Below are 13,812 nucleotides of genomic sequence, written 5' to 3'. Positions count from 1 at the left end.
GGGTGGGCGCGGAGGCTGCAGGCCCTGGGATGCAACCTCTCTCTGAGGCAGTGCTCTTCTTGCGATTGGTTTCTCAGGTTCAGATTCAGAATAAGAAGGTGGACATCTCTAAGGTCTCCTCCAAGTGTGGGTCCAAGGCCAACATCAAGCACAAACCTGGTGAGTGCTGCCTCCTACACCCCAATCCCAGCATGCCTGGGGCCTGTGGTCCTGCCAAGGCCGGCTGCGTCGGTCATTCCCTCAGGATTCCTGGAGCCGCCCCCGCCCAGGAGGCAGTGATGCCAACTGCGCAGTGCAGTGCCTGTCGGGAAGGGGGCTCTGGGCGCTCACCACCTCGGGGCCTCTGAGGAGGAGCAGGTCGTGAAGGCTGCCGTTGGCCCGGGCATCGCTGTCTCCAGCACCTGCCGCGGGCCTGGCCCTCCCGGGTCTCGGGCTAGGACCCGGTGCCCAAGGAGTTGTCGGATTAGGCTTTTCTGAGGCAGTGGAACCTCAGCAACCGGCCACGACTGGGGGTGTCTCTGCTGCAGTGGGGGTGCGGTCAGCCCCAACCCTGGGTCTGGCTTCCCAGAGGCCAGGCACCGGGGCCAGTTCCCTCAGCAGAAAGTGTCGTCATCCATTAGAGAACATATCCTGTTTAAAAGGATCAGAAAAGTTTGGCCCTTAACTCAATGTCACCTTCCCCTTTTTATCTGGAAAATCTGCTCTTGTGTGGTATCTCCCTCCCTAGGGCTGCTGACAACTAGAGGCCCGGATTTTGCCGGTGGGGGGGGGGGGGGGTGGGATGGGATGGACTTCAGGGTGGGGGTGAGTTGGTGAACGTGGCAAGAAGCTGGGACGTGAGCCGAGGAGACGGCTGCGTGGGGGAAGCCCAGCTGCGAGGCCCTGGAGCAGTGTGGACCCACCAGAGCAGCCTGGGCCCAGATCCTGTGGCCACACGGTGGCTGTGAGCTCTGAACCTTGTCCTGGTATGCAGGCCACCTCCATGCCCCAGCCAGGAAAGGGCACTGGGCCCCGGGACCCTGTGCCTGTCCTTTCTAAACTCAGTGCCAAGACCACTCCCACCGCTCCTCCTTTTCCTGCACTGCAGAGAAGCCGCTTTCCACTTTCCTTCTTGTCACTACAGTGCAGCTCAGTTCAGCGGCTCAGACAGACCACAGTTCCGTCCTGTCTGCCCGTCACCAGCTTAACGGTGACTTTGGGCAAGTCATTCATCTTTTCCAGCATCAGCTCTAGCAGCTGTGAAACCAGGATCCCAACCCTGACGGGGACAGTTCCTAGACTGAAAGGAACCTGGGGCACCCTGTTCCCCCCAGTCAGAGGGAGTCACTGCACTGCCAAGGGAACCTAAAAGCTCACCCCCTCGAGCCACCTGCAGATGTTCGGCTGGAGGCCGTGCCTCGGGCCTCTGGCAGAGGTGAGGGTGATTTGCTTCTCTGTGGAGGTGATCCCGCTGGCCAGGTGCAGATTGTCGGCCTCACTTTGAGTCCTCTGTGACAGGTACGGTCACTGTCCTTCCTGCATTGTCCCCAGAGCCGCTGGGAGCAGGTCACGTTGGTGTCTGTACTGGGCACGCAGCAGGTCCTCGGCCAAGCTAGGATTCCTGTTCCAGCCTCCCTGTTTGGCCTGTGTGACCGGTGGTTTTTTGGTTCCAGGTGGAGGAGATGTCAAGATTGAAAGTCAGAAGTTGAACTTCAAGGAGAAGGCCCAGGCGAAGGTGGGATCCCTCGATAATGTGGGCCACCTGCCTGCAGGAGGTGCCGTGAAGGTAGCGAGTGGGGCAGCGGGGGCCGCAGCAGGGACGCTGCCCGGCCGGGGTGGGTGGGGTGGCGCAGCTGGAGTAGGGGTCCCAGCAGCTGGGTGCCTGTCACCGCCCCTCAGTATCGTCAGGAGTCCTGTTCCCCCACGCCGTTGTGTGTTCCCCGTGTTCATCATCAGTCCCGAGCAAGGCAGGAGAGGTAAAAAGGCCCTGGTCCAGCGGCCTCTGCCCTGTCCACCTGGGGAGAGCCTCTCCTGAGAGCCACGGCCTGCCTTTCTGCACCCATCTCAGCCATTTCCAAAGGGCCTGTGAGCTGGGACGCTACTCCCCCACAAGGTGGGTGGTTTGCGTGGCCTGACTGTCCCTGTGTACCTCATGAGAAGGCACGTGGGGATGGGCTCCATGCAAGGCTCCGCTTGGGCCAGTGAGCAGGGTAGCACGGCTTCAACCGCCAGGCCCACCCAGGCTGGGGCTCTGGGAGAGCGCTCAGGTGGGCAGGGCTTCCCATTCTCTGGCCTGGCTGGGCCTCTCCTGCCTGCCTTCCCTCCCTCCCTCCCGCCTTCCCTTCCTCCCTCCTTCCACAGCACCGTGAGACCCTTTGTGCCAAGATGCTGTTGTCCTCTGTTCCGTGTTGTTGCGGGGGCGGGGGGGACCCCGGAGTAGCAGCTTGCTGAGGAGAGCTGCAGCTGCTCAGGGGAAGGGGAGCAGGGTGAGGGTGAAGAGCAGCTGTGGTGGGCCTTCCCTCCCACCTGGCCCAGCCCAGCTTCTGTCCCAGCTTCCGTGCGTGATCCCATATTTGGGGTCCTGGCCCTGTCACAGGCTCTCAGTCATGCCTCCAGACCCTGTGAGGAGCCACTCCCGAATCCGTCCTCGTGGGGCACTAGCTCAGGTGTCGTCCCTTGTCCGAGGCCACGTGGCAGGTTCTCTGGACCAGGGTTTGCACCTGGGCCTTCTGACCCCAAGTCTGTGTTCTTGATTCACTTCATCTCCCTTTATTATTTCTGGAATTGTTTTCCGATACAGAGGCCTGTCTCCTTCACTGTTGTGATCAGAAACCACTGTGGAGTCTTCATTGTCCCCTTTTGGGCATTCTGGGGCCCAGGGGTTCCAGCTCCCCACTGGCCTTCCCTTTTCTGCTTTACTCATACTGGGTGTTCACCGCCCACGCCATCCTCCTCCTGGGAAGCCCTCGGGGCCCCAAAGTTTCCCTGGGTCACACCTCTCTGGCCACCCCTCCCATGTCCTCAGGCTCCAGGACGCCGCCCAGCACAGCAGAGGCCTCCGTGTCTGGAGACGGCTAAGGTGAACAGGCAGGGTTGCCCCCGAGTTTCCGAGAGAGCGTCTCTGCGCAGCCCCTCTGCGGTGGGAGTGGTCTAGAGTTCACGGGGTCAGAGGTGGCAGGCTGCACCCCTCCAACCCGACTTCAGGCTCCCAGAGCTCACTAGCTGGCCTGCAGCACCCCTGCTTCCCAGCTAGTTGCAGACCCACACACTAGCGATCGTTCCCCGGGTTTTTGCTGATGATCCACTGTCATGGTGGTTTGGTGCCATCGTGGGTGAGAAGCCTGCCCCTCTCACCTTTCACCCCAGAAAGACTTCAGGAAACCTTGCCCTTCGCGGAGGAGTCTCCCGGAGTGTGTCACTAGCTAGGCTGCACGCTGGGCCTAGGGCTGTGCTGCTGCTCTGCGCTGGGCCGGGCCTCGGGGTCAGGAGTCGCCTCATGGTGGGGGATCGGGGTGGGGAGTACCTGGCCTAGATTCTTTGGCCAACTGGGGGCAGGGGTGGGGCGGGGACTGTGTGTAAAACCCACCACCATCACCCATCCCACCTCCTCCCCAACTGACCCTGCACTGTCTCCCCCACTGTTTCATTGTAGACTGAGGGCGGTGGCAGCGAGGCCCCTCCGTGTCCGGGCCCCCCCGCTGGGGAGGAGCCGGCCATCCCTGAGCCAGCGCCCGAAGCTGGCGCCCCCACTTCAGCCAGTGGCCTCAGTGGCCACACCACCCTGGCAGGGGGTGGTGACCAAAGGGAGGCCCAGACCTTGGACAGCCAGATCCAGGAGACAAGTAAGTGGCTGGGCTTGGCCTGAGGGCCAGCCGGGGGCCCTGCCACTGGCTGCAAATTGAAACTTTTTTTTTTTTTTTTTGGAGTAGAGTGTGGCCTAAATTTTAACCAAGCAACCTTTTATTTTCCAGGCATCTAATGATGACATTCTGGTCTCGTCTTCCGTCCCCTGTGTTCCCCCTCTTGTGTCCCTTGTTCCCCCCTCCCTTCCCTCCTCCCGTGTCACTGCAGATTGAGACCTACAGGCTGACGTTCCGGGCAAACGCCAGGGCTCGCACCGACCACGGGGCTGACATTGTCTCCCGCCCCCCCTACTTCCCTGGCGGCCCCAGCTCAGGCACCCGGGCCCTTGGCTCCCTCTCCCGGGCTGCGATCTAGACCCCACACGGCTTGGATGCTGGGCAGTCCTCCAGGCCCTACCCCCTTCCCCCGCCCTGCTTGCCCCGGGCAGCCGCAGACCCACCCCCAAACCTCCACTGCTCCCCGTCCTGGGCCCGCTACTTGCTTTGTTCCTGTCCCATCATTGCGCACCGCTCTGCAGACGAGGTTGGGAGGTGAATGGGCTGGGGAGGCCAACTTGGGATCTTATGGGATCTAGGAAGGGGGGGAACTGGATTCCAACCTCCTCTTTGGGTTTTTCGGACCAAACCCAAGAGAAACTGACATACCCACCCTCCTCACTGGGCCCACCTGGAGGGAAGAGTGGAGCTGGACAGCCGCACGGTGGCAGGATGCTGACTGCACCCCCCGGAGCCCGCTAAGCCACTGCCTCTCCCTGTGACCCTCTGTGGTGCCCACTGTGCAGGTGGGGCCAGGCACCTCTTGCTGCCCTGCCCCAAGCTAGTTAGGGGTCAGCTCTGACTGTCCTCACTGCTTCCCATACCCGCCTCGCTGCTGTCACACACTCTTCTCTTTTCTTTTCTTTTTTTTTAAATAACCTAAAAAACTGATAGAGGAGTTTTGCAGGTTGAAGCCATGTCTAAATGAAAGTCCTCAGTAGGTGTTAAAGGAAACAGGGAGGGGAGATCCTTAAGCCTCCAGCCCGGAGGTCAGGCATCAGGGGCTGCCCTGGCCTGGGCAGCTTGGCGCCCAGGAGAAGGTGTGGGCACAGCAGGTGAGGTGCAGGGCTGTGGCCTGGTGAGCAGGGAGGGCATACTAGGGACTGGTCAGAGTGTGGTCTGGTTGTTCTGGTATTTTGTGTGTATGCTGCTTTTCTTTTCTAACCAAGAGGCTGGTTTTGGCATCTCTATCTGTCTCATTCCCTGGGATCTAGTGGGAGGTACAAGTTTGGGGCTGGAGAAACAGGGAAGGACTCTGGAGGTCACAATCCTCCAGACTGGCAGGCCTAGGACACTAGAGCCCTGTTATCAGGGAGCCCAAGATGTCCAGACTCGTGTGGGGTTTGGGGAATCAGGTGTGGAAATTTCAAAAAGACATGAGACAGGCCATCTCCCCCACCTCTAACAGCCTGACTGGGGAGGGGGGAGGTGAGGCCAGCCTGTGCAGGGGTGTCCCAGCTAGGCCCGGTCTTGGGACAGCTGCAATGATGAGAAATCCCGGGAATTGTATTGACACGAAGATTCTTATTGCACTTGTATTTTTTTTTTTTTTTTTTTGTATTAAAGTTTGCATGGTTTCTAATAAAGGATTAAAATGTAACAGTTTGTAGTGAAATGGCCGGGAGTCTCCGAGGGCGTCCCCTCTGGAGGAGCATTTCCTGCAGCGCAGACTTGCCTCTTGAGGCCGCCCGACTTGGCCCCTCGCCGTCCCCACCCAGCCATGTGCCTGCTGTCCCCCTTCCTGGAGCCCAGGAGGAAGGGTCCTTGATGTTGGTTCCGATGGGACCTCCATGTAGAGGAAGGGCATCTGGGCCGGCAGGTTCTCCCACTTCGGAGGTAGCATTTCCCTCGGGGAGGTGGGACACCACATCCGCAGCTCCCCGAGCACGTGCTGCAGGGGGCTGGTAGAGAAAGCCTTACCCCGCGCCAGACACTAGAGGGCCATATGCCAAGGACATCGGGGCACCCGTGTTTTGTCAGCAGGAGAAAGGGACGTAAGGTAGCTGGGGAGGAAGCAGTAGGCCCTGCAGGGCCGGAAAGTACCTGTGCCCTCCTCTTTAGCCCCGGGGCCCAGATGCTGAGGCAGGTGACTGCCAGCTCAGTCTGAGGGAAGGGCTGGGAGAGGTGAGCCTCCTGGGGAACAGTCTGTGTGGGCTGGTGTGGTCCCAGCTCCCTTGAAGAGTCCCCCAAGGCCAAGAAGGTGCCCTGACAGCATGTGGGTGCATTTCTGCACCTCCAGTTTGCTTCTGCCTCAGCCATTGCCTGTGTCAATCTGTGATTCTGTTGTACTGATCTCAAGAGTCAATAAAGCTCATGATGTCCTACCGCACAGGCCCCGTCTCTTCTGTCCATCCTGGTGTCTTCAGCCCCAGGATCCCTGACATTGCCCCCTAGTGCATCCACTGGCCTCAACGGGCTGCTGGGTACCATGCCATCTTGATGACCTTAGCAAAGTCGCAGCTCACAGAAGGGCCGCTGCACCATCTAAGGCCCTTGGAAGGTTAAGGTTCAAGTGGCCTAAGCTGCCTGTGGAACTTCTCCCTGGTTCTGCTCACGGGGCCAGGAGGTGAAGATTCGCGAAGAGCCCGTAGCAGACCACTGGCCCTGAGGGAGGAGGCCAAGGTCCTGGCCCAGAAAAGGCAGCAGCCCTGGGCCCCGCAAGAAGCAGGAGCGTGGGTGCCGGGCCCCCGAGAGAGGAGCCCCCCGCGGAGAGCAATGCTCACAAGGGATAAATAGAACTTTATTTTAAATAAACATTTGCACTCTGTACACAGCCCCAGCAGACAACGGGGCTCAGTCATCCGCCGTCTTGCGCACGTCGAAGCTGCCGCAGGGCCCACGCAGCAGCTCCGCCAGCAGCGCCAGCAGCTGCCCGTGCTCCTGCTGCACGCCCGGCGGCAGAGCGGCCAGCTCGCTGCGCAGGCTCCGCTCCACCATGCGGCCCAGCGCCCGGCGCAGCTCCCGCAGCAGCCGCACAGTGCGCGAGTCCCCCTCCAGCCGCAGCAGGTCACTGTCGCTCAGGGAGATGGTGGCCCGGCGCCCATCGTCTGTGGGGGTGGGGGAAGAGAGAGCACAGAGGTGAAGCCAGGCCGGGGGCTCCCCACCAGGGGACGCAGACCAGCCCAAGCCGCGATGGGGCAGAAGGCAGGTGAGTACCCACCACGGATGTGGACGTCCCCGTCGGTCAGCAGCAGCACGGCTAGCGGGTGCACCTGGGAGGAGTCCCGGACGAAGACACTGCCATTGGACTTGACAGCCATGAAATACGTCAGCCACCGGCTCCGCAGCCGTGTGGCCTCTCTACGGAATAGAAGGCAGGGATGAGCCCACCCTTCTCGACCAGGCCAGCCGCCCATCCCCGCCTGCTTCCCACCTGTTAATGGTCGACTTGTGCAGCAAGATGTTTCCTGATTTGGTCCTGTAAGTGACGCTGTTGGGTTTGAATTTGCCCTGCCGGGTCACCTTGCCCTGTCTCACCTGCAAGGATCCAAGGAGAGACGGGCAGGCTGAGCGAGGAGCAGGGCGCTAGGGGGTGGGGTTGATGGGGGAGGGGGGAAGGAGGCTGCACCTGGATGAGGTTGGGGTAGAGGCCCGCCATCAGCACACCCTTCACCAGCTCCTCCTCTTCGCTGTACTCGTTGCACTGGGCAGAGGCCAGGGTGCAGTCTGAGGGCTTCCCCACCAGGAAAGCCTCGTAAATGTTCTCCGAGAACTGCTTGATGAGTCCTGGGGAGGTGAAGGTGGGCTAAGCCTGTGACCCCTAAGCCACAAGGCTGGGGAACCACAAGGCCTGGGCCTCAGGTGGGGGTGGGGTGGGGGAAGGGCCACTGACCGTGGATGAACCGCAGGCTGGGGGCGTACAGCAGGTTTTCCTCCAGATAGTTCTCACGGGAGCTGCGGTCCTGCCAGCGCAGCACCTCCTCCCAGCCGGCGACGGCCCGCACAAAGGCCAGGTGGTCACTGCCGCTGTCATGGCTCAACAGTGCCTTCACCTGGGAGGGAGCGGGAGGGGACACCGAGGCCACAGGGTGAGGGCCGGAGGCGATGGCAGCTTCGGGACGGGGTGGGGGAGGGACTGGGTCTGACCTTGTCCACCTCCGCCCTGTTCTGCAGGCTACTGCTGAAGGGGTCCCGGGTGAGGCAGGAAACGACCACCAGCAGCGGGTGCAGGCAACGGAAGATGGCGGCCAGCACTATGGCCTTGGCCAGCCGGGGGTCAGTGGAGATGTGGGCCAGGCGCTGCCCCAGGGTGGTCAGGTACTCCCGCTGGTCCAGCACCCCTGCAACAGCTCTGCGGTCAGACTCGCCCTCAGAGCCACCCTGCAGCCCTGCCCGGCCCGCCCCGGCCCCACTCACCGATCTCCTGGAGCAAGATCACAGCCTCATCCACCGCCTTGATGTTCGGACTATCCACGGCCTTGGAAAGGAACTCCACTGCCTACAGCAAGCAGCAGCCAGATGTGGGCCTTGAGCCCCACATCCCACCTGCCCCGCACCAAGTCCAGCCCCAGCCCAGCCCCCGCTCTGGCGCACCGTCTTCTCAGGCATGTGGATTTTGGCTTGTAGCACCAGGTTCTCGAGGGGCGTGCGCAGAATCTCCGGCACTTGGAAAGGGACCATTTTCTCCAGCCGGCTCCGCGGGAACAGGTGGTAGGCAAAGCCTGACTGGCAGCGGCCCGCCCGGCCCCGGCGCTGGATCACGTTGGCTCGTGACACCCACACAGTCTCCAGGCAGGACACCTGGGGGAGGGGGCAGGTGAGCAGCGACGCAGAGGCCAACAGGCCTTCCTCAGCACTGCCCCTCGTCTGGCCTTCACCTCACTTAATCCCTCAACGGCCCTCCCACAACAGAGACACCGAGAGCCCACGAGTGTGGCCTTCTCCGGACACACACGGCAGGTCCAAGGCTGATCTGGGCTGGGGGCTTGTAGTTCTTCCCCCAGGGGCTGGCTGGGCCCAGGAGATGGGTGCCACCTTGGTCTTCAGGTCATAGCGCTCCTCCTTGTGCAGACCGCTGTCCACCACATGCACAATATCATTGACTGTGATCGACGTCTCCGCGATATTGGTGGCCAACACAATCTTGCGCACCCCAACCGGCGGCTGCTGGAATATGGCCTTCTGGTCCATCATGGGGATGTTGGAGTGCACTGGTGGGCAGCAAGAACATGCTGGTTATGGGCACAGCTCCTGCTCCCTGTGATGAGGCCACAGGGCAAGGATTTTGATCCCATTTTGATGGAACTGAGGCCCAAATCAAGACTGTGTATGCCCACTCAAGGTGGAAAAGCCAGCAAAAGCAGGGCAGCCTGATCAGAAACCCAGGCCCCTTGAGTCCCCGCTGGGTTAGAGTCCCCAGGCCAGAGGGCAAGACCGGCGTCCAGGGGCCATCGTGCCTCACTTGCCCGCTCTCACCTGGCAGGATGAGGTACTTGCTTTCGTGCATGCCCAGGGCCTCCTGGAGGCGTTGCTGTACTCCTTTGATCTCCTGCCAACCGGGCAGGAAGCAGAGGATTCCACCTGTAAAGGGGCCCTGCAGGCATGAGCTGTCACTCTCGGCAGCTGGCGGTCAGGGTGGGCACAGGGCAGAGGGGAGAGCACCCACCTGGCTCCCCTCGGGCATCAATGTGCAGAACCAGATCCGTCACGAGGTCCAAGTCGAGTGCGCACTCATCCTCAGACTGGGGGGTTGGGGGGAGAGGCCACAGTCACAGGCCCAGGGCAAGGACACAGTTGGTCTGTGACTCAGCGAGGCCAAGGCACTCAACAGGTCACCCCTGCCCAACCCTCACTACCCCCCTGCCCAGGAACCCTGACCGTTCTGTTTCTGTCAAGACACAGACTTGGGAGCACAGCCTCGCCAAAGGCCACGGCACCACAGGGACAGGGAGGCGGGGAAGCCAGAGGAAAGGCCGGGGCGGGCGGGGGCAGGCGGGTCCCTCACCTCGTGGTGCCGGTGCCGGTGTGGGTACTGGTGCTTGCCTAGCTTGGCCAGGATGTCCTCCAAGTAGTGCTCCTTGACCGGGTACATGAAGCCCGGCACCTTGATGACAGGGCAGCCACCAAAGTAGCGGGAGAAGCGCTCGTTATCGCCCGTGGCGCTCATGAGCACAAGTCGCAGGGCTGGGTTGAGCCGCTGCAGGCCCTTGAGCAGAATCAGCAGGAAGTCCGTGTTCACGTCCCGCTCGTGGACCTCGTCCACAATGACGTGGCTCACGCCCTCCAGGCTGGGGTTGCTCTGCAGCTTCCGCAGCAGGATGCCCACGGTGCAGAAGAGGAGGGCCCCGCCGCGGGCCGGGGGCTTGCTTTCCAACCGCACCTGGAAGCCCACGTTCCGGCGCAAGGAGGGGCCCAGTTCGTGGCTGACCCGCTGTGCCACGGACACAGCGGAGATGCGACGCGGCTGCGTGATGATCACATTGCAGCGGGCACCGCGGCCCTCGGTCACGTAGCGCTCCAGCAGCAGCTGGGGGATGCGCGTGGTCTTGCCGCAGCCCGTGTCCCCAGAGATGACCACGACTGGGTGCTGCTCGATGGCATTGAGGATGGTGTCCCGATGTGGGTCCACAGGGAGCTGGGGGGCCTCCTGCCAGACTGGCCCTCGCCGCCGCCACAGCTCCAGCAAGTTCTGGCTCAGACGTACCTCCTCTGCTTCTGACAGGGGCACGTAGGGCTTGCCTGTGATAGGGTCACTCAGGGGCCCTGAGTCCTTGCCCAGGGGCAAGACGTCCTCACTCTGCAGCCGGAGCTCCGGGGAGATCCAGGAACTGTCCACCGGGTACTGAGGGATGGGAGAAGCAAGCACAGCGGTGAAGGACAGACACTTTCTTCCTCATTCACTCGAGAGCCCCTCCACACGGTTCACCTAGGCTGGTTGCCGTGGCCCAGCCCGCTGGCGGGGACTCCGTGCACAACTGCCCGAGGACACTCGCGGGCGAGACTGGGCTGCTTGGGACCAGGGTGCTCCCGGGCTCCAGCCTCAGTGGGGACAAGGGATGGGTGGCAATGCCCACTGCACCCGGAGGCGTTCAGTCAGGAGCAGCTGGATGGAGCCAGGGGCAGGGGCGGGGAGGGATTCTCTGGGCTCTCTTACATGGTTCAGGAAGGTCTCTATCTTTCGGAGGATGGGCTCAGGCACCTGGATGGTGCACGGCCGGCGCTGCGTCTCACCCAGTTCACGCAGAGAGGCCAGGTTATACATGGCATGGGTGAGCGGCTCGTTGTTGCGGTCCACCAGGCCCAGGCTCTGCAGAGGGGACACGCATGGCTTGCTCTGGGCCCTTGCCACCCCAGAACCAGCCCACACAGGCTCCTCAGGAGCTTGAGTGAAATCACGCAGAGCAAATGTTTCTCTAAGAGATTTTGGGTTTTAGCAGACATTGTACAGAGAAGAGCAATTAGGAACCTGGAAAACATAATCTCCACCCTGTCCCAAAACATAACTAGTTAAAAATCATCCCAAGAACAAGACCCGACATGTCCAGGAGAAATGCCCCTCAGAAACTTCTCCTGGAGCAGCCCAACCTCACCTCTATGAATTCCCACTGCGGACCTCTAAGCCAGGAGGGCCGGGCCCTTACTGACCCCATCAGAGCCTCACAGCACCCTGTTTTCACTACCTCCCAAGCACACCCCACCCCTTGCAACCTTTCTGGTCCAGCTGCCATCCCGCCCTGTCTCCACATGGCACCCATTCCTCCTGTGACCCCATCATACAAACGTAGACAGAATTTCTTAGGAATGTCTATTCATAAAACTTGATAAACACATGCCCCAAGTCACCTCGCCAAACCCAAGCCAAGGTGTCCCAACACCTCAGGCAGGTGTGCAAAACCGGTCTTTCCCCTACTCCCGTGCTCCTGTCCCCTGTGCTATCAGGACTGCTTGCCCCCCAAGACTCCCTCCTTCAGGAAGACTACCCCCACGGGGCTCACCAACTCCCTCTGGACTCCTGGCCGACCCCAAGGGCAAGCATCTAGTCCCTGGGGCACGGAGGTGCTCACATAGCCACCTCGCTCCCGGGCTTCCACCTCTCCCAGGCCTGCGGGTCTGCCCGCGGCCTCTAACCAGCGGCCAGCCAGCTGCGCTCTCCGAATAGCTGCCACCTGGGAGCTGGCTCCTTCCTGCGGCACGCCCACACTGCGAGGCTCCTGATCCTCAGTGTCTATCCAGCTAAGACGCAAGACTTCCACAAAGTTCCATCTGTCACCAGAGCCACAGGTACCGTACCTCTCCCTCTTTTTTTTTTTTTTTGAGGTTTCATTCATTCACCTCTTTGAGTGAGAGCGCACACACGCAAGCTGGTGGAAGGGCAGAGGGAGAGACGCTCAAGCAGACCCCCTGCTGAGCCCTGAGCCCAACATCCGGGGCTTGATCCCAGGACCCTGAGAGCATGACCTGAGCTGAAACCAAGAGTCGGATGCTTAACGGACTGCACCCCCAGGAACCCTGATCCCTCCTCCATTCTCCTGGCTCTCACTACCTCTCACCAGCAGCTGTGGCTAAAATGGGGTTCCCAGAGCCCAATATGCACCAAAGGTCTACCTGACCAGAGCAAAGAGCAGGGCCTCCTCGCCCTCTTCCCCTGCACACAAAACCGTGCTGATGTGCGTTCAGATCACCCACTTCTGGGACAGTCACGGCAGCGCTGGCTCCCACCACTGTGCACAGCTGGACTCCGAAGCCTCTAACCTTGGGGCTCACGGAGATAACGCCTTATGATCTGTTTTGCCCACAAAGCCCAGGTAATCTAGATCTTTCTAGACAACAAGTCTGCCTCTCAGCAAGGGCACCATTCCCCCAGCTCTGTGCCATTCAAAACAACACCCATGTCCCCTCCCTGCTTCACCTGGGTTCTGGCAACACGACCAATAAGGCTGAGCTCCAAGCAAAGCACCTTCGGAGGGAGTAGCATATTCCTGGGAACAGCAGCCACACGGCCTGACAAGCAAGGCTTGGACATCAGATGCTTTTGTGCTCAGGCCAAAGGCCTGGTGTAGTGGATTCCATTTCCTGGAGAACTGGACCAGTTTGCCAAGGGTAGGGGGGCTCCAAGACCTCGCACGTATTATGCCAGGGACCGCACCGCCCCAACTCACCTTCAGTTTCTTGCAGGCCAGGGCCGCCGCCTTATTCTCAGCCTCCGCTTTGCGGCGTCCTTTGGCGACAAAGGTCATGGGACAGGGCCAGAGCAGAGTGAGGGTGGACAGCTTGGTCTTGGTGCCCACAGTATGGAACTGCATGAGGTTCTACATGGAAGGCAAGAGAGATGGCTATAGGAAGGCAGAGAATGCATTTCTCAGAATCCCAAGGAACCCAGCAATAGAAAATGAACCCCCATCTCAGCAGGTGCCAAATACTGGCCACAGGAGATGGGCCACTGGGCAGCAGAAGCCAGCCCCGATAGGGCTGTGGCTCCCTAGCCCAGGGCTGGTGTGTCCAGCCATCCCATGGTTTCAAAGCAGAAGATAGTGTCTGGCCAGGGCCGCCACCTACCCTCCAAGCCCACTGTGCTCTCAGCACCTTTGAAGCAAACAGGGATGTTGGCAGCTGTGGGTCGAACCTGTCAGCATGAGCCAGAACCAGGCACATTCTGGGGGTGCACAAAGCCGTTAGCCCCAGGGAGAAGCTGTGCTAACCGAAGCCCGGACCCCAGCCACAGAGATGAAACTTAACCTCAGCCAGACAGCGCCACCCCTATGCCACTCCTGCCAGCCACCCCGGACCGAACTCGGGTCTCCCATTCCCACGGAGCCAGCCCACCCCGAGTTCCCACACCAACTGCCACTCTGTCCCAGCTGTAGCACCTTCTTTATAGTCCAAGGACCCCGAGCCCCCCGCCTGGCCTATGTGCGGGCTAAGGGCACAGCTCACACATACCTGTAGGTCCCCTCCTACCTTGTCCCAGGGACAAGCAGACACAACCAAGCCAGCT

General features: G+C 60.9%; 2 protein-coding genes across 16 annotated transcripts in view; one reads left to right on the top strand and one right to left on the bottom strand.

The window, feature by feature from the left end:
• Nucleotides 1-6,203, top strand: part of MAP4 (microtubule associated protein 4) — a 185,666-nt gene extending 179,463 nt beyond the window's left edge. For 8 of the 10 annotated variants that reach the window (XM_045992055.1, XM_045992054.1, XM_045992053.1 and 5 more), the window contains 4 exons: nt 78-159; nt 1,653-1,765; nt 3,632-3,821; nt 3,951-4,185. In XM_045992055.1, coding sequence (XP_045848011.1) covers nt 78-159; nt 1,653-1,765; nt 3,632-3,821; nt 3,951-3,958 — 393 coding nt within the window. In that variant the 3' untranslated portion in view covers nt 3,959-4,185. Of the gene's footprint in view, nt 1-77; nt 160-1,652; nt 1,766-3,631; nt 3,822-3,950 lie in introns of all 10 variants that reach the window. The other 2 variants (XM_045992047.1, XM_045992048.1) reach the window with 2 other exon arrangements.
• A 403-nt stretch (nt 6,204-6,606) lies between these two features.
• The window catches only part of DHX30 (DExH-box helicase 30), a 29,284-nt gene continuing 22,078 nt past the window's right edge, over nt 6,607-13,812 (bottom strand). For all 6 annotated transcript variants that reach the window (XM_045990877.1, XM_045990880.1, XM_045990879.1 and 3 more), the window contains 14 exons: nt 12,977-13,126; nt 10,972-11,124; nt 9,823-10,659; nt 9,484-9,559; nt 9,294-9,398; nt 8,853-9,028; nt 8,412-8,618; nt 8,235-8,316; nt 7,965-8,158; nt 7,711-7,870; nt 7,447-7,604; nt 7,252-7,355; nt 7,039-7,178; nt 6,607-6,925 (listed from right to left, as the gene is read on the bottom strand). In XM_045990877.1, the coding sequence (XP_045846833.1) occupies nt 6,672-6,925; nt 7,039-7,178; nt 7,252-7,355; nt 7,447-7,604; nt 7,711-7,870; nt 7,965-8,158; nt 8,235-8,316; nt 8,412-8,618; nt 8,853-9,028; nt 9,294-9,398; nt 9,484-9,559; nt 9,823-10,659; nt 10,972-11,124; nt 12,977-13,126 (2,796 nt within the window). In that variant the 3' untranslated portion in view covers nt 6,607-6,671. The remainder of the gene's footprint in view (nt 6,926-7,038; nt 7,179-7,251; nt 7,356-7,446; nt 7,605-7,710; nt 7,871-7,964; nt 8,159-8,234; nt 8,317-8,411; nt 8,619-8,852; nt 9,029-9,293; nt 9,399-9,483; nt 9,560-9,822; nt 10,660-10,971; nt 11,125-12,976; nt 13,127-13,812) is intronic.

The sequence above is a fragment of the Meles meles genome, chromosome 20, assembly GCF_922984935.1.
Source record: "Meles meles chromosome 20, mMelMel3.1 paternal haplotype, whole genome shotgun sequence".
Classification (NCBI taxonomy): Eukaryota; Metazoa; Chordata; class Mammalia; order Carnivora; family Mustelidae; genus Meles; species Meles meles.
This window is presented reverse-complemented; position numbering and strand designations above follow the sequence as displayed.